Source organism: Cimex lectularius, unplaced genomic scaffold (genome assembly GCF_000648675.2).
Source record: "Cimex lectularius strain Harlan isolate CLEC.00 unplaced genomic scaffold, Clec_2.1 scaffold302, whole genome shotgun sequence".
NCBI lineage: Eukaryota > Metazoa > Arthropoda > Insecta > Hemiptera > Cimicidae > Cimex > Cimex lectularius.
The window spans coordinates 16,323-43,059 of NW_019392926.1; the positions used below are offsets into that span (position 1 = coordinate 16,323).

At 33.9% G+C, this 26,737-nt stretch overlaps 2 protein-coding genes and 1 non-coding gene across 4 annotated transcripts; 1 reads left to right on the forward strand and 2 right to left on the reverse strand.

Annotated features, from left to right (window-relative positions):
• Positions 1 to 918: 918 nt before the first annotated feature.
• Positions 919 to 9,816, reverse strand: LOC106668477 (tyrosine-protein phosphatase non-receptor type 4). Its single transcript, XM_024229338.1, has 16 exons — positions 9,774 to 9,816; positions 9,466 to 9,632; positions 9,273 to 9,401; positions 8,997 to 9,210; positions 8,813 to 8,933; positions 8,584 to 8,671; positions 6,542 to 6,694; positions 5,994 to 6,385; positions 5,770 to 5,932; positions 4,514 to 4,678; positions 3,818 to 3,935; positions 3,515 to 3,751; positions 2,841 to 3,190; positions 2,645 to 2,767; positions 2,423 to 2,584; positions 919 to 2,352 (listed from the first exon to the last, which is right to left on the reverse strand). The coding sequence occupies exons 1-16, from the start codon at positions 9,799 to 9,801 to the stop codon at positions 2,266 to 2,268; spliced, it is 2,697 nt and encodes an 898-aa protein (XP_024085106.1). The 5' UTR covers positions 9,802 to 9,816; the 3' UTR covers positions 919 to 2,265.
• Positions 9,817 to 15,943: 6,127 nt separating this feature from the next.
• Positions 15,944 to 17,374, reverse strand: LOC106666729 (methyltransferase-like protein 2). 2 transcript variants are annotated; one of them, XM_014394109.2, is made up of 6 exons: positions 17,188 to 17,374; positions 16,978 to 17,130; positions 16,694 to 16,921; positions 16,513 to 16,626; positions 16,279 to 16,451; positions 15,944 to 16,199 (listed from the first exon to the last, which is right to left on the reverse strand). In XM_014394109.2, exons 1-6 carry the CDS (start codon positions 17,277 to 17,279, stop codon positions 16,060 to 16,062), a joined length of 900 nt encoding a protein of 299 aa, XP_014249595.1. In that variant the 5' UTR covers positions 17,280 to 17,374; the 3' UTR covers positions 15,944 to 16,059. The 2 variants fall into 2 exon arrangements, with proteins under 2 accessions (XP_014249595.1, XP_014249604.1); XM_014394118.2 differs by having other exon boundaries at positions 16,978 to 17,141; positions 17,188 to 17,277.
• An 8,815-nt stretch (positions 17,375 to 26,189) lies between these two features.
• On the forward strand, positions 26,190 to 26,262 carry Trnak-uuu. Its single transcript has one exon. It is a non-coding gene; the product is annotated as a tRNA-Lys (tRNA).
• The last annotated feature ends 475 nt before the right edge of the window (positions 26,263 to 26,737 follow it).

Here is a 26,737-nt window from a genome sequence, read left to right on the forward strand (position 1 = left end):
AAATATAATGATAAATCAGAAATTTAATTTATGTAAAATTAAATCTTTATATGCACTGCTTAGATGAGGAAGTCATTGTGCTCCGTCACTTTAACCCAAAAAACATTAATTTGTAACTGCATCTATACAGAAATTTGGTCAATAAATCAATCAATTTACAAACAGAAACTTTTGGCTTTATCATAAAAGAAACACACAAAAGAATAAAAATACAAGGTCAAATTTATTTTTGTTTTATTGATACTAAAACATTTACAATATTGTCGAAACAGGACGATTATAAAAACATTATATAGCTATATTGGTCTAAAATTCCTAGTATACAATATTTTTTGAACACTATATTTTGGAGGGATGTTTACAACAGATGATAGTGAAATTTTTTAAAGCCCGCCTTTTTGTTTTCAACTTGAACAATCCTTTACCTGTGTCTTCCATTGCGGATCACAAAATTTACTTTGATATGTTTTTAAAAACCAAACTTTAAATTTTACGTTTAAAAAGAAGAAAAAAGTTCATTCCATTTTAACCTCGAAAGGGGGCTTTTTATTAATACAAACGATGAACAATAAATCCTACTGCTTAAAACAAATGTCATGATACTTATTGGACTAGACTAGACTACACATGCTTTTTAGTTTTTTAACAACTTTTCTTAATGAAAAAAACAATAATTATAAGCACAACCTGGGTTCTCTAAAAGAGTAAAGTTTATAAATCACAATACAAAAATTGGAAATATCCCAGCACCTTTTTTTTAAAGCAGTGCAACCCAAAATTTTTATAAAGTATCATGACATTTTTATAATTAAATATAAATTATTAGTTTATAAAATATCCTTAAAGGCTAATTAAATATTTTAAAATATACCTTCTCAGTTTAAATTATAGTTGTTTTAAAAATTCCTTTACCAAATTTAACTTTCCTTTACCACTGTTATGGCACTCCCTTCAGTAATTATCGTCGATGTAATTAAAATTCAAGCCACTATTTACAACCTAGAGTTAAGTTACAAAAAGAAAAAAAAGTACAAGTAACATCGATACGATTCTATTGTTATATTTACTGAACAATAAATACATTTTTAATCTGTGTTGGCACTGTTAAACATTCGAATCGATATTTTTACAGGGAAAAGGTTAAAAATTGGAAGTTCTTTCTGTGAAAAGTTGGCACAAATGTTAATAAGGCAAGTATACAGATTTGGAAGAGTTATAGACTATTTACGGTGGGCAAATTAATCATTTATTTTAAAAAAGTGCCATTTGTTCCATTTTAACACGGGGAAATTTGAAAATACTTTAAAACATTGCTAATTTTGCAACAAATAGGTAAAAAATTCATGAAACCAGAAACAAAAAACTGTCAGGGTTTTAAGAAATTTACCTTATCTACCAAATACACACATGAAAAACACTGACTTGTTATTGAACGCTTAAAGCAATTTCTTTTATTCTATCAAAATACCATAAAAGAGTGAATTTATAACATTCCACCAATTATCACAAATATATTAAAAAAAGAAAACAATAACATCAAAGTTTGTTTTGCTATTAAAAAAAGAATAAAAATTATGTACACCTAGGTTCAATGATAGAATCATGTTCAATTTGTGAGGACGTATGATGGATGGATGATTTCTCACAAAAAAAGGTTGAATGCTCATTTATGAATTGTAACATCATTCAGTACCGATATCACAAAATTTCCTTAAAGAGAATAAAAGAGCTTCGTCTTTCAATACCAGTAGAGGAAAAATATCACCACATAAATAAATAAATTTAACATTCCATTTTATAATTTAGAATTTCTTGGCTTTCAGGTTTTATATACCTATCCGTAAGGTAAATAGTCAAAGGCGATTTTTACATTTTTTTTTTAAATTACGTTAATTTACAGTTCTTACAGATGGTAATCCGTACCAAATTAAAGCTGAAAAAATACCGCTATTTTTCTTTTCTCTTTTGAAAATGTTCATTAAGTCTTAAACTCTCGCTTAAGAAAATTAAATTGGCCAATTTTAAAGTTGAACGATCAACAGCAGAACTTCAATAAGATGATCAAACCAATTCAGGGACAGTCACTTTAAAAAAAGGGAGAAAAAAAGGCTCAAAGCAATGTAAAAGCCAATTAAAATAAAAGATGCAAACAGAAAAACAAAGTGTTTTAAAGGATCACATTTTCTGTTGCACCTAATAGTTGGTTTTGATTCTGACATCTGCTGCTCCGCTTCCTTCGGTGGGGCGTGTTTTTCTTAATTATTTTTATTGGTATACCAACTCTGGTAGGGGCTTCACTAGGCATTCAGTATACGCATGGAGTACACAGCTGCACACAAATCTGAACTGACTCTGCAAATCAAAATCATTTTGTTAATTAGCCATTAAAATAAGAATAAATAAATTTGACAAATTTACTTACCGATATCTGGACCATCATAGCTCTTTGATCTCTCATGTGAGTAACGATTTGGAGAGGGTAAACTGGTTGGTTTGCCTCTATTAGGCAAAGAGCAGTCTCCATTAAAATAAGGACACCAGTTCTTCCGATACCGGCTGAGCAATGAACAATTGTTGGCTCGAGCTAGAAGTGAAAGTATTCGTTTATAATGAAAAATTCAAGGTTTAGAAAATTAATACTAACCATTCCCATACGGTATCTGCGAACTTCGGCTATAAATTGTAAAAATACAGCTGTGTTATCAGGCACGCCGTGATCTGGCCAACCAACATACTGCAACTGAGTCACCTCCCTTTCGAGACCACTCTAAATAAATTACAAAATGATTAAATTAAATGTGTCAATTTGGTGAAATTAAAAAAAAAAAATAAATCCTTGCCTGAATATGAGTGACGGTCAGAGTGTTGCAGATAAACCCTGCAGGGTTGTTGTAGTGACACCGAATCGATTTAATTCGGATACCGCTCGCCTCCATGCTCTCTCCGATGTTTGGCCAATATTTGTGGCATTTGATGCGGCCCCGTTCAACAAGGCCGGTCACCATGACAATCAAGCTGCTACCAGCCTCCCAGACCATCTCCCAGAAATCGCCGACGGTGTTTGCCAATGGCCCCTGCGTCGCTATGTATCTGTTAATTATACCAGAGCCAGGGATTTCCATGTTGACATAGTTTGCATTGATATAGTCCCCATTCGTTCCATGCTCGAGGATAACTCGAGTCAGGTCATCTGAAAAATTAAACATCAAACTAAATGTTTTTAACTTTGATTAGATTAGGAGGCAAAAGTGCCGTACTATGCCTTAGCAAAGCTCCATAAACTAATGTCAACAATTTTTCTCCATACAATACAATACTGGGCACAGGAGTTAATTAAAAAAAAAAAATTATGACTTTTTCCTATCATGTTGGTCTCTATCTATCTTTGCTGTTTTCCTCACAACTAAATATTACAAAATGCCAAAATATTTCTGACAGGTCAAAACAGCGAGAATAGTCCGACAACGATCAGAAGTGACCAAGGCATCAATCAAGAAATCTTGGGCTTACTTACAGGGTAAAATATCGGTGTAGCGGTTTGCGTTAGTGTTGTGTGGGAGAGTCGCATGGGATGTAGACAGACTTGGCTTTTTTCTATAAAGTCGTTCAAACTGGACAATAATCGTTCCAGAGACCAGGCCTTCCCTCAGGATTGCCATGCTCTGCTCCAAGGTCTCCCGGCCGGAACTTGTGTCGGAAACATATTGATATAACGGCTCCTCTTCCACATTTTCTCCTGCATCGTATACACCTTGGCAGAGACATTTTTTGGCATTAAAGCAAGCCTATTTTTGATCTGTGAATTTAAATAACTTACTGCTTGGTCGGACGGTCAGAATCAACTCGCCTACCCTTGAATCTCTGGAAGCTCTTATTAGGTTGACAACTTGTTCATGAGGCATCCCTCCGACATCGATTCCGTTAATAAGTAAAACCTAAAAGATAAATAAACAATATTATGTAAATAACAATCATCTGAAATGAGCCAATTTAAAAAAATTTTTTTTATTAATTCTGCACTGTGCGTTTTAAAAACTAAAAAATTATGTAAAAACATTAACTAAGCATTCTTCATTAAGATTTTAGATTTCATTAAACAGCAAATACAAATGTAATGTGTAGTGAACAAAAAGTGAGATATATTTATTAATTTGGTAAGTCATGGTCACCAGCTGAAATAAAAGAATATCATGATGCACAAAATCATTATCGGAGTGTTTTCTCCATAGACAACTTTTTAATAATCTTTAAAACTAATAAGATAGTCATTTTAATCAAAGAATAACAAACCTATTTCAAAAATTAACTGACATTCTCCAAGTAACATCCAAGCACTCATATCAATTATCCCAAATTCAAAACTTCATTTTAGACTTTTCATTTTGTGAACAGATTTCACGATTACATGCCCTGATATCTGTCATTCAGTTATTGCAGTTCTCATTATCTCTCTTTCCAACTAAATAAATGCTTTGAAAGGACTTAATAAAACTTTACAATTTAATCGTCTTACCTGATCTCCTTCGTTGAGTTTTGGGTAACATCTATCAGCTGGAGTATTTGGAGCCACTCTAGAGACAAGAATAGGCATGTCGAGATCGCTTCCGCCTTTGACGTTGAACCCAAACCGGCCTTCTTCATCAGGAGTCATGCGAATGCACACTAGACCATCGTCATTCTAATGACAAAAATTAAAAATAAACATAAAAAATTATGTACAGATTCCTCTCTGTAAGTAGACATTTAACTGGGCAAAACGATTTGACTTAAACTTAAAAAAAAAAAAAAAAAAAAAAAAAAAAAAAAAAACGGGCAACAATGTAGGTAGTTAGATTTCTCCATATAGACCGTAACGAGCCTGTAATTCTCCTTTCACGGAATATCATCAAGATCCCTCAACAATATAGACAAGCATGGAACTACTCCAGAAATATATATATGAAATAAATATACATTCTTACCCCCTTTCTACCAATTCCATAAAACAAAAATTGTTCTAAGCAGTTTTTTGTTTATTTATTTTTTTACAGACCGATACTAAGTTGTTTTAATTTTTTTGTGGATAAAATTTGCGGTATTACTTGAGGAATCATCAGTTCATCTTTTCCAATTCTACTTGGCATTTTAGTTACAAAAGTTCTTTCTTTGCGAATGGATTTTGTAGGATTAAATTAATTCGATGATGTCTTGTTCTTCCATGGATTCTTCACTTAGATTCCCTGTATTGGCTTGCTGTGTGATAACATTCACTTAATTAATTTTAAAAAAAAACCACATTTCCTCTTACAGACATAGCAGCCTTCTCCCAGTATTTAACACTAAAAACTCGTAATTAAACTAATTACCAACAGCTCACATACATAATTTACCCCATTCTCAACCATACAAATTTTAAAAAAAGGGATCAACAGTCACAAAGATGGACTGGAAATCCAGAGAACCCCAATTTTCTAGCAATAACTGCCATATTTTTTTTTTATCCTTTCTGAACTTCGTGAACCAACTTAAACTTTTCTACCAATTGAAAGAATTTTTAGTTTTCACATAGGGGGGGAGGGGACCTTGCAATTTAAAAACTGAAGGCAAATATTCAAAAGTATTTCAACTGATAGAGATGATGACACTCAAGAATTCAAGTCATAGCAGTGAAAGTCCCTACAGGCCTATTTTTCTCAGTTTAACTTTAAATATTTACCATAATTATAATTATATGATAACAGAGAATTTTTTTTAACTTATTGAGAGTTGATTGATATATTAAAAACTTACAGTAGGATTTGTCTGGTCATAATGGGAAATTTCATAAACTCCTGTAGCTGTGGTTGGCCTTTCTATTTCCGGATCTTCGTCTGCGTAAGAGATCGCTCTAGGAGGAAGTACAGGTGTGAAGGCTCTATGCTCTTCTAAAGTCCTTTCAAGAAATCCACCCTCGCTGTTTAAAACAAAAAATAGTTTATATTTTCTAACAAAACAAAATAATGTTATTAATTTACTCGTCATTGATGTTGTTTGGGGAAGTTTCACCCCATGCACGTTTAGGTTCTCTCGAGAGCGATGTGACTTTGTTATCATAAGGTCTTGAAGATCTTGTTGAACTGGTAAGCCCCACTTTTGATTTTTCATCGGTACTGACCATTAATTTCCTACTTGAACACCTTATGAATGTGCGCTCCGCTCTGGGTCTGAGTTTTGACTCTTCAACTGCTTGCAGTTCTGTCCGTCCGGAATACGAAAATTTAGACCCTAGCGGAAGAGGTGTCCTTCTTTTGACAGCTGGAGAGTGGAGGCGGAAAAAAGTGTGGTGTTCGACACAAGACTTCCAAAGTACTTTGCAAGATCTGTATGTCACTATGTTGAAACCCAAAAGAGTATCATAACTCTCACTCTGTGTGTATTAAAAAAAGAGCAATTAAAAAAAAATTAAAAAAAAATACGCAAACATAATTCTATGACTAATAATGATAAGAAAAGCTAACAGATAAGCAGTGTTTTTATTTTGCTCTTTTTCACCGTCATTAAAGCATTATTATCATTAATTTACCTGTTCTCTCCTCAGCTGTATAAAGAACTGTTTTCTCTTAAATGAGATTTTAACAATTTTCCCCCATGAAAAGCTGTTAATTTTTATCCCATTTTGAAACACAACAAGGCCAATAGAAGTCACACCGAGCTGAAGTTCTTTATTAGCCGAATCCTGTAAATCATTAGATTTATTAATTATAACACATGTTCATGATTATCAATTTGAATAATCTAATCTCCTAACACATCTCAGTTATCGCTTTTAAATCTTAAAAGTATTAGAATAATAAAATTGTAATTAACATATAAAAAATAATAAATTATTCCAGCAGACAGAATAAATATTACATTGTAGTAACATACTTTTGTCCCTTTAATTTTAATGAAGTATTGTTATTACTTTCATTAGTTCACTCAAAGGAGGGAAAATTCAAAAGGTGGGTTTGAGATGGGAAGTTAGTGCCCCAAGTGGATCAAAGTCACGATAGCTCAAGTGGTAGAGTAGCGGCGTATCTAGCCGAAGGTCGTGGGTTCGAATCCTGCTTGTGACACTGACTTTTTTATCTAAACTAAAAACCTTAATTAATTTTAAAAAATTTAAAGATTGTTATTACTATTAAAACTACAATTACATTTTAATAGACAGTGATATAAATGCTACATAAGGGAAGCTACTAATTGCCCTGAGGAAAATCGAGTAGTCTGGGCAGTAGGAATCATGAACCAGATTCTTGTTTTTAAATATACGCTAAGAGGCAAAAAGTGGTCACCTTAGGTTTTTTGAAAAGAAAGCTTCTTACTAGACAAGGCAATCTTACATGAAAATCACAGGTGGTGATAGAACATAACACATGGGAGGAATTGATTATTTAGAGTCCTCTCTTATTATAGTCTAATACAAAAATCGTTTCAATGATACAAGAAATTAAGTTTTAACATTATCAAAAATAATGCTGTTAAATGCCTACTTCTTATACCATCGTTTTTCAGTAGGTTTCCACTGTACTACTCTGTACAACTTTGGTTCCTCCTTTTTTGATCAGCATGGAAATATTTTTCCTGATTCACATATTGGTGAAGAAAAAACCAAAATAGGTTTTTGAATTGGTTTATATTACAAAAATTTGTGATTCCACAGTTGAATCACACCAAAGGGATGAGACAAAACCCGTTGAGCTGCGGGTTTGCATACTCAGATTTTCGCTGCATACAGTTGACTCCACTGTGAAGTCATGGTCTAAAACCTTACAAAATGCAATTTTGAGATAATGAGGCCTAAATGCAACATACCAGGTTTCCCGAATTTTTTTTTTTCGTAACCTGGTCATGGATTTTGTTCCTGCATTGAATTAATTAATTTTTTTTTTTCGATTTTGAACCCCCGGTTGAGTCGAGAGTTGTGAGTTAGCAAAAGTACCCTGTCGACTAGTTCAGCTTGATTTCGTGTATCAATCTTGTTAAAATTTGGTCAAAATATATACAAAAACTTTATAAAACTAATGAAATATCAAAAGTCTAAAAAAACTTCGTAAAAGTATGTTTTTGTTTGATTTTTTGAATTTGAACCCCTGGTTGAGTCGAGAGTTGCGAGTTAGCGAAAGTAGCCTGTCGACTAGTTCAGCTTGATTTCGTGTATCAATCTTGTTAAAATTTGGTCAAAATATCTAGAAAAACTTTATAAAACTAATTTAAATTGGGTTAAAGATAACTGTAGGTGTACTGTGAAAACCTGTCAGGTGCTGGTCAAAACCTCTGGAATGACTCAGATCTCTTCTACATTGAGTTTTAATGCTATGGATGGACATTATGGACATATGACAAGCGCTTTAAAATTATATTAATGCAATTCATTAAAAAAAAAAGAAGAGGTAAATTTGGGTTGTAATGATTGCAATGCCCTTCTAGCCACTAACTTTAAAGTAAAGTCACTCTTAAATTCTATAAATGCAAGCTTCTCAACAGCTTTGTCGATCCGAAGTTTTTGACCTTGCAAGGTTTTGGAATTTTGTTTTACACTATTAATCATTTAATGACAAAATATTTTCATTTCAATTAACTTACCCTTGCTCGATGTAGATCAACTCCATACATATCCAGTCTTTTTGCATGGTCTAAAAAATTAAATTCAGCATCTGCAGGAGTCTGCCCTCTGAAGAAAAAAAAATTTATGTTTATATGTATGGAACAAACTAGCTATACTAACTATAATATATGATTTTCATAATAAATGAACAAATTTGTAGATATGATTTGTCGTGTAAGGAGAAGGAAAGTTGTACAGTATTCGTACTTGTGAAGTTTGTGCAGTTCGGATATTTTCTTCTCCATCTCTTCAGTCTGGCCTGGAATGAGGGCCATTCCAGAAAGGTACTTTGGACCGTGTTCATCAGGATGATAATCACCTAATTCAGCTGAATAATAAAATAAGATTAAACTTTTTTTCAAAGAATTTTTTAAAAAGATTGTTTATTTACATTGTACAGTATAACTTGCAAGGAGGCAGGCCGTGGACGGAGGTACTAAAAGCTTTCCATTTAAAATATCTTTCCTAATTTGTAAATAGAAATGGTAACGAGTATACTCCTCTTGCAGTTTACTGGGGTCGGATACGTAGAATTTTACCCTAAGGTAAAAAAAGCCAGGCCCTCTCATCTGTTTCTTCACTGGCTTTGTCGCGTCGAGCCATCTCTACAAAATGTATCAAATATAAATATTAAACACATTATGTTGAATAGGAAAAACCGACTCACCATAAGGTCTGTGTTGGCAGGAGTTGGAGGTGATCCATTATCGGAAAACTGAAGACCGAAATAGTGCTTCTCGACGAGTTCAAGGTGCGTGAACACTTGTTCGAGCAGGGCCTGGCCCTTAGCTCTTTTCTAAAAAATTAAAAAAACTTTCTGTTACGAACCCATTCATACATTTAAATTTGTGAATCATTACCTCGAGTTGAAACACCTGCTTTGTGTCATCTAAAAAGACCACAGTTACACTGAGAGTCTTGACCCTCCTGTCTCTCGCCAGTTCTGTGGCTCTGACGTTGTAAGTTCCACTCGACCCACCGAAAGCACGACGGGAAACACTCTCAATCATAGCTTGCGTATCTTCACCTGTGAAATAAATTAAATCAATGAAAAATAAAACAAAAACATTTCTTGTTTGTTAAAAAGTATGTGCAATTAAAAAAAAATTAACTAGCACTTCAAGTTTATACAATGTGAACAATCATTAATTAGTTCAAATGTGCATACTTTTACTACAATATACTAGACCAAACATGTTGTTTTAGACGTATTATTAAAAACCATAAAACAGCAACAACAGAGTTTAAAAATAATATATTCTTCCTTATTGCCTCAAAAAAAGGCATTCAGAAAAAATCCTAAAATAACAGAACAGAATCAAGAAATCTGATAGCAATCTTATCATTTGTTTGCATTCACTTTGATTATCTATTATCACAATATAGTTGATCATTTTGCTCAATAAATACAGCTTATATTATTTTAATTTTGTAGTACTTATTAAAACTGTTTGCACAAATTATTTACTTTGCTCTCCACACTTCATCGATATGGAGTTGAAAAAAACGTAAATAATGTTTTTTGAATTAAACAAAATGTCAAGCTGATCCTGCCAATTACCTTGTTACATAATATATGAACAATAATTATGTTTCAATGTAATGCCAGAACATTAAAGCGAATGTGTGCAAAATCTAACAGACCGATCAATAAGGTTTCACAGTAGTGTTATTATAGGTTTTTTTAAATGTTCATTTTTTATTATCCTCTGTTTTGAACAAGAGCAATGAAATATTTTAACTAATGTGTAGAGATTAGTGACCGTTAATCGATAAACAGAGACGCTAGGATGGCACAATTACACAGAAGACAAACACTTTGAGCCCTGAAGATGATCTCAATAAAAGATCGAAACGTTGGCACGATAAAGAAAATGTTTTTCTGAAACCTACATCACACCCGACCGCATCTCACGATATCTGAATAACTATTTTAACTAATTTTGTTTTGTTCTCTTGAAATCAGAAAGTATTAAGTAATGTTAAGTTCTGTACATTGCAGTCAGACAAGCCTTATTTTATACAGTATGTCGTAAATTCTCAAATGGAGGAAAGGTAGAATGTACAATGGAAATAAATATGATGAAAGGAACCAACAGAACAAAAATATCAATACCAACAACGTAAATAACTAATTAACTGTAAAATTATTCTGGATGTTGCTTTATTTGTACAGCAGTTCGTGATCAAAACTTGGAATACAGTGTAGACAAAACACAATCAACAATAGCAACTGTTTAATAAATTATTAACCCCTTGCAAATTTTGACTGACAGTCTAATTAAGCCTTTAGGCTCTATTCCCTTTTTTCACACAGGGCCACTGGTGACCAGTTTCCCTTTCTTCCACTGCAACCTAAAAGATTAATTGTACAATAAGCCTTCCTTAAATCCATTTAGAAATAAGGAAACAATATAATCGGCAACCAAATTGCATGAAGATATTTATTTAATATAATTATTTTCAAATTGATTTATAATTTTTATAAAAATGTGGTTGAGATGAAAAATTAGCGCCATGAGCGGGACTCGAACTCACAACCTTTGGCCGGTTTCATCTCAACCACACCTCATAAAAAAATTATAAATCAATTTAAATAATTACTTTAGTTAACTAGGACCAACTAAAAGAATATATATAGCATATGGCAATGTCATACACTGACAGGTAAAAAATTCTGCCCAATTGATTTTTTCCCTTCATTTTCTTGATAAAAGAAAATTTGCCCTTAATTTTTCTCATTATTTTTACCAATAAATATTTGTTTATGTTATGTTTTAATTTGGGAATATCAATTAGAGGTAAACACACTTAATCCTTAATCCAAAACAAGGATAAAGGATTTTTCAATGTTTACTTTTTTACAGAATTTAATATGTTTATTCAGTCTCATTTGAATTCTAAAGCAATAAACTGTTTAGTTTCATCTTTGTTTTCGTAATTTCAATTTTTAAACTTAAAAATGCCACTTAGTGCTGAGGATTTTGTGCGTGGTGTGGCACTTATTGACAATGGACGTTCCATCAGGTATGCAGTTATTGCCATCAGAGTTCCCTATGAAACACTCAGTGTTAGATGGTTTTGACAAACTGGGTCGTACCATAAAAGGCTTGGTTCTGGATGCCCTAGTATAACGGAACCACAAGATGACCGTTTTTGACTCTGAGAATTTTGCCAAACCAGCACCTTACGTTCAAGCGATTCATCAGCTCCAACAAGTTTGAGGTGTCCATATTTCTGAACATACTGCTGGAAGAAGATTAAATCAGTATGGACTGATGGCTTTTCGCCCTATAAGAAGACCAGAATTGACCAGAACACACGGAGTTGCATTGCTCGCATTTGCTTGACAACACAGCCATTGATCTTTGGACGATTGGTCTGCTACTTTTTACAGATGAGTGTAGATTTGCTCTTCGATCTCCAGATGGCCGTTAAAGTGTGCGGAGAAGGCAAAATGAAAGATACGAAGCCTGTAAGTTTTCCCAGAGCCAACCTTTTAAACATAGCTCAGTGATGGTGTGGGCGGGAATTTGAATGAAGAGTGGCACAGAGTTGGTGGACCGTCTTTGACGGCCACTCGTTATGGGGATAAAATTTTGGAACATCATGCGTTGCCTATACTTGATGAAGCTCCAAGAAGTTCGAGGTGTCCATATTTCTGAACGCACTGCTCGAAGAAGATTAAATCAGTATGGACTGATGGCTTTTCGCCCCGTAAGAGGAACAGAATCGACCAGAACACACAGAGTTGTACGGCTCGCATTTGCTCGAGAAGACAGCCAGTGGTCTTTGGATGATTTGACTGCTGAACTTTTTACAGATGAGTGTCGATTTGCTCTACGATCTCCAGATGGGCGTGAAATAGTGAGGAGAAGGCGAAATGAAAGATACGAAGCCTGTAAGTTTTCCCAGAGCCAACCTTTTAAACGTAGGTCAGTGATGATGTGGGCGGGAATTTCAATGGGGAGTCGCACAGAGTTGGTTGTTGTTCGTGGAGGGTCTTTGACTGTCACTCACTGTGGATGATTATTTGGAACATCATGCGTTGCCTATTCTCGATGAAATCCGCGACAATCCTATTCTAATGCACGATAATGCCTGTCCACATGTCGCTCACATAGTACAAACGTACCTTCAACAGCATAACATCAGGGTCTTAGCCTGGCCAGCCCGTTCTCCAGATTTCAAACCCATCAAACATTTATGGGATAGCCTCAAAAGACAAATAAGAGCATGTTTCCTGATACACTCCATGATCTTCGTCAAGATTGGGCTAACCTCCAGAAAAGAGGCATTTCCAGACTTGTAGAAAGTATACTGCGGCATCTTCCAGATGTAATTAAGGCAAGAGGAGGAAATATGCAATATTGAAATGTTAATTAAAAATCCAAATCAAAACTAAAACAAATTTTACCTACCCGTCTGTTTTATTTTTATTTTATTTTTAATTTTCCTTAGCAGTATATATTTTTTTGCTGTTTTAGACAGACTCAATTATTAAACATTAAAAAACGTGACTTTAATTAATATATAAAAATATATACAAATCAGTTATATTACAAGTGGGGTGTAATTTTTTGCCTGTCAGTGTATACGGTAACTTTGGTACACATCGGCGTACATTTTTGTAAGTGTGGACCCAGCTTAAGAGTGACAGTGTGAATGAGTTTCAATCTAGGATGCATGCGTTGTGTGCTGAATTGACCTAGTACTACCACTCGGAGCCCGATCTCGATGGCTGAACGGATAAGACATAGGTCTGACCTCCGGATTGGGTGATTCTCAAGGTCTGTCGGTAAATTATAAAGCACATAGGCAGGAATTGCTGGTGGACTGAGAAGTGACAGGCTCAACTCTGTACATGTGTGCGCATATGTATATGCATGTCCAGATTTGGGCTTATATAGATCAGTAATAAATATAAATCAGAATTGTAATTGTATCTTAAAAAATACTATATTAATCTAATATAGGCAAAAACTTATTTTTTGCTGAAAACGTATGTCTAATATAAAAAAAATTGCGTTTCGATTTTTTTTTTGTTTAAATTATATTATCAAGTGTAAAGATTTATTTGTGACTTTGCTTCGGGGGCTGTCCAGATCGTGTAAATTGGTTCTCCGGTAAGGAGGATTTGTGTAACCAGTACTGGTACTCACCTCAGTCATTCTCCTCTAGTTGGAAACCGCTTTTGGGGCCGATCGCTCCGAGTCAGTTGGCGATGCGAGCCAATATCACAGAAGTAGCGAAAAGAAGTTGGCAGTAAATCGAAAAGAAATCAATATTAGAGTAACCTAATTAAACAGCTATCAGAGAGTCCGAAACCGTTGGTGCAAATCAAACCTGGCAGAATCCAAGCCATTTAAATTTATGAACTGAGAGTAAACGCTCCGAGGCTGGAAACGGGCGTGAAACTCTAGAAAGCGAGACGGAGCGGATTAATGGAGTTTGGATGTTGAAAAAACCTACGCACAAAACGCAGGTGAAATTAAACTGATTCTTAAAATATCTCTGGGAAGGAAACGCTTTTCGAACGGGCCGGCATACATTTTACGAGGGCGGAAATCGGCCGGAAAAACGGCCCCGGCTGCTGAAAACGGACGGAGGATCCGAGAAAATCCGAAAGAAAATAAACAGAAAGAAGTCCTGGGGATGGACTTTATCGAGGGTCTCTTATCTTCATTCGTGTTGCGCGTCCAGGCCGTGAAGAGGTTAATTGACCAGGTCGTGAACCCTTTCCTTGCTCAAGAAAAAATAAAAAGCCTTGCAAAAGTCGAAATCGGTGTTTTTTTTAATGATATCCGTTGACTTGGGTTTTAATTATTAAGGTTTCGAGAATATTTTATGTCCGAATTGGCTGGTTCCGCGGCGAAGTCTGTGGGCGTGAACGTGAGACTTTGCCGCGTCTACGCCATTCTTTTCAATTTTGATGCGTCAATCCAATCAATTGCGTTCAATATCGCGTAAAGTTTGTTTACATAAAATATATAAATAAAATTGCAAGATGACTAATAAAAAAATAATTGTTTTCAATGCTTTTTCAATATTTTTTAGCCAGCAAGGACTGCTAGTAGTTATTGTTAAGAATTGTACTTTTTTTTTAAATTTGTGAAAAACAATCTATGCACGCAGACTGCTTGCTATAATCCTTGTCCCTAAGTTTCAAGTGTGTCTGTACAAAAGAAATCTAAAAATGTTTTTATGTTTCCCACACCCAACAGACATCTTTCCAAATAGCTTCCACCTTTTTGTAATTTATATAACATTTTATAAAATAAAAAAATCCCCTAAAAATATTTGTTTCAGTCTGTCAAGAATTAGTTTCACTGTGGACATGTTAGATCTTATCTATAAGTTTTCAAGATATTGTTAGTTTTTTACATGGGGCAACTTAGTTGGTTCAACTCATTGGCTGGTTGATTCTCAACTAGTACAAAGCCATGAAGTCTTCATGGCTGGTTTCATTTGTGAAATCAACTTTTTTTCCCAACAGGTGGTCAGTATGATGGAATTGGTCCAGCTCCAAAGAAGCAGAAGCACTTATTGTACTGCTTATTTGCAAGAAGAGTAGCAAAAAAAAGGAGGCAAACCAGTGGGTTCTCTGTTGTTACAAAATCGGGTGCTTTTTCGCAAATACTGCTGTTACACTTCCCTCTTTTTAATTTTGTTGCTATACTCTCTACGCTTCATGTAATACATACAAACTTACTAATACAAATTTCATCAATGAACTGTTCCACATTGAAACTTGCACTGGCTTTCTATGGTGAATTCAGTTGACAAAACTAAGAGGTTCGTGTGCAGGATGAGTGGTCTTTTGAGTTGAGTCAACCAGTTAGGATGAGTATGCGAGTGGTGGTTCCCAATCATTTGCTACATTACACTCCTTGACATCTAACTAACCACCTTGCTAAGGGCTAAGACTCAAAAGATTAAAGGCTCTTATTGACAGATCAGGTCCAAATTAGTAATATAATACGTTTTCGGACATTTCTCAAGCCTTTGATACTATGGCATGAAAGCAAAACTTGACAAAAAAAAATCCTCCACATTTAGTATCTAGAACTTCTTTCCTCCTACTTTCAGAGAGAGACTATTCTGAGTAAAGCAAAAGGACGTATAATGCATCCTTTTAGGAGTAAAGGCAGATGTTCCCCAGGGCCATCCTGCATTTGCTTTATACTAGTGATGTGTCACCAACAGAAAACACAACTATAACAGCATTCACTGCAACTTTCTCAGTGGAAAATTGAATTGATGCATGTACAAAAAAACTGCAAAATAAACATGTGACAGTAGGATACGAGGTAATCAAGAAAATATACATTTGTCAAATTAATTGTAAAATTGAAAATCATCTTATTAAACTAAATATTTGCACTTTAGTGGGGATAATAAAATAAATGTCATGTATCGTTTCATTCAAGTATAAAGCTGTTATATACTAAATTTCAGATTGGTTTTCTGTATTTTGCTTGTATCCAGACACGATACATTTTTAATTTTTTTCCCCTGTTAACCTGCAGCCGCCGATCAACTAGATTCTGCTCCTCTTGAAATCCGACTTTCATGAATAAATCTTTAATTTCATCTAAAAAATAAACATATTTAAAAATCAATAATAATCAGATAATGTTAGTTATGTATTCAATTATTATTTTTATAATAACCTTGTGTAAAGAAGTAAACAAATGTGCCGTCCCCTCTAGCATAAAAATTCTCCTGCAAACACCTTCCTGACTTGATCCTTAGCTCGGCCATGTCGTACTTGCCATAATCCCTAAGAATGACGAGACCTCCAGGCTTCAAATACTTATAGACTTGCTTCACTACAATCTCCATTCTAAAAAGTACAAATTGTCACATGAAAAAATGCAATTTGATTTTATTTGAACTTGTCTTACTTTTCTGGGACAATAGCTGACAGGACAAATATTAAAATGATTATATCTAGGCTTGATTCCTCAAATGGCATTTCAGCGTTTTCTGATGTTACATCGCATACAAACGCACAACACCTGTTTGAAACATTCATTAAAAATTTGTCGCAAATCTTGTAATGTACAACAGTCATTTATAGTTTACCTCGCTTCATCAAATTCTTCATGATTTTTAAGAATGTCGACAGCTGTCTCGGAAAAATCGCAACAGTAAATGAACAAGTTTGAGTCAGCTGCGTACTTGAGTACGGGAAAAACTGTGTTTCCGACACCGCAGCCGATTTCCCACAGAAGCATTTTATCTTTATTTTTATCCTCTTTCGGTATGAGTTCAGGAAACTCTACAAACAGCCAATGTCGGTCTTTGAAGAATCTTGAATCGTCACATTGTTAATAATTTAAAAGATTTAAGACAATCAACAGACTCACCTATTTGAGTGTATGTTGTAAAAAGCATCCCACTGAATGTTCGCAGTTCGCTTAAGCGTCTCTTGCATTTCCATATCCATCAGGTGCATTGAGCTCTCATTGACTAACTTTTCAGCAAGAGCCACCTGCTCTGGGTTCCATTCAACATTGTCCCTGTGCAAGAGCTTCATTCAGTTGTTATAAAATTTTAAAAATATAACAATAATTTACCAGGCATTGTGTTGATACACATCTCCTTCGTTTGTTAAAAATCTAGCTCCAAATTGCGGCCGTTTGTCCTCTTCTCTCCATTCAGCATCCATTATTTTTAAATGCAAACTACACTAATTAAAATATGAAAAACGTCAAGTTGATTCTAGCTTAAAGGAACTACACAGAATCAATGTGCTCCACCTTCTAGGGGGTTTACTGACATAGGTACCCTTCCATGGGACTTCTTAAGTCAAAAAATTTCCCACTGGACATTATCTATCTTTAAAATATATATTATATGTTTTAAAATATGTAATATCGTTTTTTATGAAGTTATATAGTATTAGGTACTTTTTATATCATTTATTGTTCTATGGTTTGATCCTTAAGACTTAATTAAAAAGTCTAAATATTTTTTTTTAATAATTTAAACATTACAATTAGGGTATACATACAGAGAATATGTTAAAATTGATTTATGTTCAATTTATATTTAATTTGAGATTCCAGGCTTGAATTTGATTAAACAAGGGAGTCTGGGTATATAAAAAATTACGATTAGCCAATATGTATTTATTTATGGGTATTTACCAAATTACAATAAAAAACAATAACACATACATATACTGACATGACTGATTTATAATAATGAACAAAAATGAATATTAGTAGTAATTTATTTAGACATCGTGAGGTGCGGTCTGGTGTGATGTAGGTTTCAGAAAAACATTTTATTTATCGTGCCAACGTTTCGATCTTTATTGAGATCATCTTTATTGAGGGCCACTCTCGACACGACAAGCAAGAATGGCACAATTACACAGAAGTCAAACACTTTGAGCCCTGAAGATGATCTCAATAAAGATCGAAACGTTGGCACGATAAAGAAAATGTTTTTCTGAAACCTACATCACACCAGACTGCACCTCACAATGTCTAAATAAATATTGATTAACGGTCACTAATCACCACACATTAGTAGTAATACTAATAAATAAGTGCAACAAAATAAACTGATTTCAATAATGAGTATCAATATTATGAAAAATATTTGGTTTTTAGAATTTTTTTGGTTATTGATAAACTTTTATAGGTTTTATTATTGCAATCTTCATAAAAAATTCATATACTTGATTTGAGTAAGTAGAACGGCGAAATAAAACTATTAAAAAATGGAAAATTTCAACTTTTAAATTTTTTGGTGAAACCAGGGCCTATTACCATACCACAATAAGTGGCAGATATGTGTCTGATATCTTGGAGTGGAGTCATCAAAAAAGTTTGAACCAAATTCGTGGCACATCAACCTGGTCAACCTGACAATGCATTATATAGAGAACTATTAGGAATAAAAGTTGCTCCTCTTCTAAACATCACTGTGGACATCTAGTCAAATGTTTGAATTAGAAAATTTATTTATTTATTAAGAAGATTATCTGGTCAAGTGTCTCTGAAAATATTACACTTTTATTTAGTTATATTTGGTGGCATGTTTGGTATATTGGTTTGGGGGGTCACTCAGCTTCAGCCAAATGTTTTTGCTGCCCAAAGAAAGACAAGTAGAGTGATTAACAACCTCAATTACTGGGAAAATTGTAGAAATCTCAACTTAAGGATGCTCCCTGTGCCACATATGTATTGTTGTTTTGTACATAGAAATAAGGATAAGTTCACTTTAAACTGCTATATTGACAAATACAGCTCCAGAAGTGAACTTAAATTATATGTTTTGCTCATGAGAGAGAAAACTTCTCAAAACAGTACAAGGTTCTGGATGCCAAAACAATACATCTGCTTAACCGCATCGTGTCTGTTAAAGAATTTTGTGATAACAAATGTAGCAAATCACTTTTGTATCTTGATTATGTAATACGATCTCTTGTTTTCTACAATAAATTATTCCTATTTTTATATTAATAAACACTTTTTTTCCACCAGTTTTTATTTTATTTTGTTTTTTCTTGAACGCTTTCAGATCAACACTCAGTCTCAGCCTTCTGTTCTTTACATTAACTGTATCCATTGTATTTCTATAATATGTTGTTTGCTAAGTTTGTAATGTGGTAATTTTAATGTAAAGGAAGAAAGAAAAAATAAATAAAATAAAAACTGATGGGACAGTTAAAAAATGAGTAAATTGATTTTATATATTTATTTACTTTTCATCTCAATGCTCTTATACAGTATATTACACACAGTAGATTACATATTTACAGTATATTATCATAAAATAAATTTTAATGTATCCAATTATGTTGGTAAATAAAAATAAGACCTGAAGATGAAATTATATGGTGTGAATATGTCTAAAGCTCGGTGAATGCTGTAGAACTGATATAGACTGTAACCCTTATTGGATCTTTTCCTCATCATCTGTGTACCATGCATAGATGTTCTCTCCAAAATGTTTACTTTTTCTACAGAATAAATGTTTCTAAAAATTACAAATTGTACAGATTGTAACAGTCAGCAAATAAGCATTTTCCTTTTTACGAATGTATAACAATTTGTCGACTCATATGAAAATGATTATTCAAAGATCGTGAGATGCGGTCTGGTGTGACGTAGGTTTTAGAAAAACATTTTCTTTTTCGTGCCAACGTCATAAAAAAATAAAGCAATAAAATAAATAAAAATAAAATATAATAAATAAAAATAAATTTATACAATGCTAGAAAATTTTATTTAATTATTATTTTTTTAAATCTAAAATTTTCTAGCATTGTATAAATTCATTTTTTTCATCCCCTACATGTTATTTGTAAAATTTAAACAACGTTTATAAATTCCAGACCCTGAAGATGATCTCAATAAAGATCGAAACGTTGGCACGATAAAGAAAATGTTTTTCTAAAACCTACGTCACGCCAGACCGCATTTCACGATCTCCGAATAATCATTGACTAACGGTCACTAAACACCACACATTTATATGAAAGTTTTTAATAAATAAAATATCAGAACTTTTGAATTTTAGCTGCTAGATAATACTTACTAGTTACAATTCTTTTATTCACACAAGTACAAGTTCAATACGTTTTATTGTGAAGTGCAAGGAATAAAAAAATACTTTATATTTTTTGTTCCCTCTGTATAACTTTCCTTTGTGAAAATATATACTTAGACCAATAAAGGAAATGAAAAATTCCTGGTATCTACTTGTCATAAATAAGCAAAAAGAACTTCAAACGTCTGGACTCGCTCTTCAGGGATGGTTTTTTTTAAAATAATAATAATTCCCCTTGGAGTTTCCAGTTCATCGGCCCGGTGCGTCTGAAGATTAAGAAGCCTTCACTCGCCCGACGGACAGATGAAAGACGCCTTCCAACTCTCGGCAAGAATTTTAATTTGCAACTCTTTCCTGAAGTTCCAAAATCGATTTTGTGGCGTTTTCCGTCCGTCGGACATGACGTGATAGCTGGCTCTCGCCTATCGCTTCTTCAGCTAAATGCGAAAAGCTACACTTCGTTCTCTTACCTGTCAACAAGTCATGTCAAGAATATTTCAAAGGAGAAATTTTTCTTTGCCATCCACTTACTGAAATTGGTCAAGTTATTATAGATGTTGAAAGAATGAGTAAATCTCATAAAATATATTAATTAAAAAATTTAATTAACTATATATGTGGTTGCTTTTCATCTCCGATTATCCTGGCTCATGAATACCAAGCCCGAGGCGAACTTACCGCCGTTTTTTTTTTTGTTCGCTAAAAATATCATTTCGCAATATTGTAATGAAATATCTCCACCCTGTAATTCCAAATAAAGATTTCAGTGTTCAAATAGACATTAGATCCAAAGATAATTTCACAAAAGTCAAATAAATCCCATTTTCATTTAAAATAATTCTTAAGGGAAAAAAATAATTTTTGTCAGTCATTATGACGAAGGGGTGAGACAAGAACAACAGACAACCGAACACGCTAAAACTCGTATGACCGAAAGAGCGAGGAAGGGTGGACCAAAATTGACGATCAAAACGATAAACCAGCAGAACTTCACAATTGAACAAGTTCGTTTGTTCCGATGCCGCTTGGTGGAACTCATGTCAAATGTTTGATCAATAAAGATCTCAGGGTCCGCATATACCTGCTTTACTTTCCTCACACCTTTGTCAAGAATCACACCTTTAAGTAAATTGTGACATATTTTAATTGAAATATACACCATATCAAATTCTGGAGTCCTCTAATCGAAGTTCTTTTTGACGTCGGTTAATCATTGAAAAATCATATTGACCACTTTTTTTTGTCGATATCCTATTGTTTAGCAGTGGCACAGTGACACAAATTAGGGCACTACCGTCATGCAAACGTTTATGAATATTTGGCACGATATGCTTAAGTTTTGTTCTTTCACATTTGGATACGATTCAGATCTTTAATTGAACGGTATTTGACACTATTTGCTCAAATTTATCAGTATATTGGCATTAGGAGCCGTATTTAGCACAACTTAATAACAAATTATTGTTGTAATTGTCTTGTCGATAAAACAACAAAAATTTGGAAAACAGTTTTTTTAAAAAATGAGTAGTCAACAGTCCGTTCCAAACCGAAATCATGCCTCTTCATGTAAATGGGATGAAGGGGAAGAGACTTCAGGGAAGCTCAAAGGTGAATGTAAGTAAAGTTTCCCCTTGTAAATTGTAGGAAATGAGATAACTGCGACATTTGTTTTTGCATTCCCTAGGTGGATGTGGCCCATGGCAATGTTGAACTCAAAACGAGCCACAAACTTATATATCCAATAAAACCAACTCAAGTTTTAATACACTTTATAACCGACCCCGGAGGGAAATTTTTCTCTCTCTCTTTCTGCATACTTTTACCTCTCTTCCAACTCGCTCCGGAAAACAGCCAAAGTGAGAGGAAGATCGAAAAGTTTCCTTTTGACTGTGGCCGCTTTGAAAGTCGACAAATGTATTTTTGGTTTGTTTTAAGAGTATTTAATTCGAATCCGATGATCCGTTACACCGATTCCGATATAATCGTTAAGCTAATTACCTGTCAAATAAAAGTTTCTTCGCTTATATTTCAAAAAGATGGAGTATAGGACTAATGCTAACTGAATAATTACGGTTTTACGAAAAGTAATATTTATTAATTCACTTGATCATTACAGTTTTTTATTTTTTATTTGATTTTTTAATGAATTTTTACAAATGAATAATCAATTTGGATAACACTAAAATCTTTGATTTGTGATTAATTCAACGAGTAACATTATTTAGCAAGTACTTTATCTATTATTTTGTGAAAATATTTAACTACTAAAAAATTAATCCATATTTTTCTAGTGGCCATTGACCTATTAATTATTCTTTTCATCTAAGGTTTTTGATTGAGTTGAAAAATTAGTGTCACTAGCAGGATTCGAACCCACGACCTTCGGCTCAATACGCCGTTGTTCTAACCACTTGAGCTACCGTGATTTTGATCCCCTCGGACACCAACTTCCCATCTCTACCTACGAACGTTCGAATTTTTCCTCTTTTCTCCATTTTTCAAATGTCATGTAATCAGGATTCGATTCGAAGCAACATATGAAGTGGTCACGGGGAGCTATTAGTGAAATAATTATTTCTTATAATTATTAACTATGAAAAAATGTCTAAAAAAGTCAGGATGAGCACAACACAAACGTTGCCTGATGCTACCACCTTCCATTGCTGCGAATTGTGCCTGTTTCAGTTCCGCTATTCTTTACTTTAGCCAATCAATCTTACATGCATTTGTTGAGTATAAAGCTCTGAGTCAATAATATTCTCATGTGGAAGTTGAAAGTGGAAATAAGACCCGACTTCTCCCGCCCCCACTTACAACTTCCGGGATCCTTCCAGTAGGAAGGAGTTTTGACCTCCCCCTTGACTCTAACGATCTTAGAATAGGCTAAACCCGTACAACGCTTGTGTCATGCCGAACTGTTGTTTTTTTTAATTGAAGGTATTGTAAAGTGAAATCATCCATTGTTTATAGTTCAATTAAGTTAGGTCAGATATAGTTTATATTACACACTACATGTCAAATTTAGTAAACCTGATTAAAGCTAAAACGTTTCCGTAAAAATGTTCCGTAATCATTTTGTTTGTTTATTTTGTATTTATTTAATTTCGTAAAATCGAACACGTTCTTAGTAAAGAAGGTCAATATGGACTAACTCTGCGAGTATTAAAAAATAAACCGTTTCAATTCACTCTCTCTATTTCGAGTTTTTAAATGGTATTGTGTATACCATATATAAATTTTCGAAAAATGTGTGGTGATTAGTGACCGTTAGTCGATGATTATTCGGAGACCATTGTCGAGACATCGGAACCAGATTCAGTCTGATGTGACGTAGGTTTTAGAAAAACATTTTCTTTATCGTGCCAACGTTTCGATCTTTATTGAGTTCATCTTCAGGGCCTGGGATTTACAAACATTGTTTAAATTTAACAAATACATGTAGGATGTGGAAAAAAAATGAATTTATACAATGCAAATTTTTTCCAAAATCAAAGATCCCACTCCAATAACAAATAAATCTGACGTAATCTACAAAATCAATTGTTTAAATTGTCCGGCAACTTACATCGGTATTACATCCCAATATATGGATAAGAGAGTAAAACAACATATCTATGATTGCAAAAAACCCAAGCAAAATCCTACAGCACTCGCTACCCACCATTTTGAACACAAACACAATTTCGACTTTAACAATCCAAAAATATTACACACAGAACAAAACAAACATAAACGTAACGTTTTAGAAATGGGTTACATCAACAGGGATAAACACAGCATCAATTACAGAACAGACACATGTAAACGCAGTCGCAGCTACGCCAATATCATTAATCAAATTCAATATCGATAACATACATATATCATCATCACATCACACAAAACATATAATACAACATATAAAACAATCATCACATTCCACATATCAAACATTTCTACATAGTCTAATTCTTTAACAATCTGGCTTTTTTTTCTATAATTATCCTAGTGTATATAATCCTGAAAGGATAATCTGGCCGAACCATTACCAACGTTTTTCCCATCGTCGGCTCCTTTCACCTCAAAGAAGCCGACTCCTTATATAAAAATGTCTTTCTATACCGAATTCCTTCCCCACCCCTTCAAAATCCAGTATATATAAACATAAAACGGCAATATCACGCGCTCTCAACACGACAGACAAGAATGGTACAATTACGCAGAAAACAAACAATTTGAGTGAGTAGAAATACTTTGATTGAATATAAAAAATATTTTTTTTGCATTGTATAAATTCACTTTTTTTCCACATCCTACTTGTATTTGTTAAATTTAAACAATGTTTGTAAATCCCAGGCCCTGAAGATGATCTCAATAAAGATCAAAACGTTGGCACGATAAAGAAAATGTTTTTCTAAAAAATACGTCACACCAGACCGCATCTCAAGATCTCCGAATAATGTGTGTGATTAGTGACCGTTAATCGATAATTATTCAGAAATCGTGTTACACCAGACCGCATCTCACGATTTCTGAATAATCTCCGAATAATTTTCGAAAAAGTTCTGTTTAAAAAAACGACAATCTTGTGACAGGTCAGAAGTCTGAAGAGACCCTAAACTAAGCAAGTTTTAATTAATTTAAATGCCAATAGTATAGATATGTTTTTTTCTTTCAATTCAATTGGGCTTTAAATTGTTTATTTTTCTAAAGTGCTTGGATAAAAATGTTTGTAATATTGTATATGAGCAATGATATTATAAAGCTATCTCCTATCCGTCTTAAGGAGAAAAACAAACGAAGAAGGCTTTATAAATTGAGGCCATTCATTCAAAAAGTCGGTCATTTTGGCCATGTGCCTTTTGACAAATCCTCCGCGATCTTCTCAGTAAATATCACACAGTTAGATAAAGCCAGGCCCATTCTCTAACTGTAAATTACGGAGGCTGCCACCGACACCTTCTCCATCATGTAGACCAAAAATAAATTTTTTTTTTTTTAAATCACACTTGACGGCGTGCACATCCCGTACTCTGGAGGCGCCGGGTATCGATCCCCGTACCTCTCGCATGCTATGCGAGCGCTCTACCGTTTGAGCTACCCTCCTTGTTATACACCATTTTCACGCGCTTGATTGTCGTTTTTTAAACCGAGCTTTATAGGAAATTTCTATATGGTGTACACAATGCCATTTAAAAACTCGAAATCGTGAGAGAGAGAGAGAGAGAGAGAGAGAGAGAGAGAGAGAGAGAGAGAGAGAGAAATCAAACTTAACTTAAGATATGCTAAACAATAAAAAAATATTATTTTGTCATTTTAAGAATTTTTATTAACTATTTGCAACTAACATCTTAATTAGCTCTCTTTATGGTGTTCGTCATGTGGCACTTACTTAAACTGCAAAAACGTCAAATTAGAAGTAAAATAATCTATTAATTAAATTAGCTAATTCTTTCGGTTAGGACGGTTAGGATCATCAGACCGGATGATCCGCAGGGAACGAGACATGAAAAACCACTCAATTCAGGGATCGCCTAAGGTGTGTGATAAGGGCAAACCCGAGATATATCTTTTCCACCGACGATTTTCAGTTCCGGACAATGTCGTGACTACGTGCCGTTTGGCCAGATGTGATGCGGTAAATAGCGAATCGGCTCACGCAGCACTTCAACAGTTTGGAGGAAAAACAATCCTTTACACGCGAGTATCACCAATGGGTAGTGTATCACAGTCCCTTAAAAGATACAGATGGTCGAGTACCCGTCATGGCGTAAAAATTACTGGTCGTGAAAAAATTATTCTTATTTTGATCAAATTATTGTCAAAGAAATTTTTTTCACAAAAATCAGTAACTTTCGTCTCAATCGCGAAGGAACCGGAAAAAATAAGTATATTATAGTATATTTTTATAAATAAATATATTGTTATAAAGTTTAAACAAAATTTAAAAGGGAAAACTTTCTGTGAAAGAGTCTCCAGCGGGGAAAAGTCGATCGCAGTTCATGTAGAGCGTGGAAAACCGAGTAGATTCAGAGCCCGGATAGCTCAGTCGGTAGAGCATTAGGCTTTTAACCTAAGGGTCCAGGGTTCAAGTCCCTGTTCGGGCGGAATTTTTTTCTAGCTTTTTAAAAGAAAATCTCTTCAATTTACAAATAAATTCAGTTGTCATCCTTTGGAGCATAACAAGGCGGGTTAGGCAATCTGCAACGCAGGGCAAACGTCTGTTTAGTCTGCCCGGCGAGTTCACGGCGTTCCTATAACTGCTCGCAACAGAATAAGCCTAAATCATACAATTATTAAATTTGGATTGGATTTTAAGCCTTTTGGTTCCAGTTATTAAAAAAAAGTATAATTTAAACTTCTATTAAAAAATAAATAAGAGATCACATCAAATAAATAAAAGAACGCAAAATCAAACACTAAAAACTATCAGATAATTTAATTTTTGTTTAAAGCCTGTCTTTAAATGGTATTAATAATTTGTTTTTATAATTATAGTATTATTAGAAAATGATATGTTATTTAATTTTGTATATTCTGACAATTATTACTACGTATTTAAAAGTTTGTTGTATTAAGTTT

Coding starts and splice junctions, on each gene's coding strand:
- LOC106668477 (XM_024229338.1), bottom strand. CDS start 9,801: ATGTTTGGTCTAGTATATTGTAGTAAAA. Junction 9,211..9,272: donor CTGCCAACACAGACCTTATG/GTGAGTCGGTTT, acceptor TACATTTTGTAG/AGATGGCTCGACGCGACAAA. Junction 8,934..8,996: donor TGCAAGTTATACTGTACAAT/GTAAATAAACAA, acceptor TTTATTATTCAG/CTGAATTAGGTGATTATCAT.
- LOC106666729 (XM_014394109.2), bottom strand. CDS start 17,279: ATGGATGCTGAATGGAGAGAAGAGGACAAACGGCCGCAATTTGGAGCT. Junction 16,627..16,693: donor GAAGAATTTGATGAAGCGAG/GTAAACTATAAA, acceptor TGTTTCAAACAG/GTGTTGTGCGTTTGTATGCG. Junction 16,452..16,512: donor TCAGCTATTGTCCCAGAAAA/GTAAGACAAGTT, acceptor TGTACTTTTTAG/AATGGAGATTGTAGTGAAGC.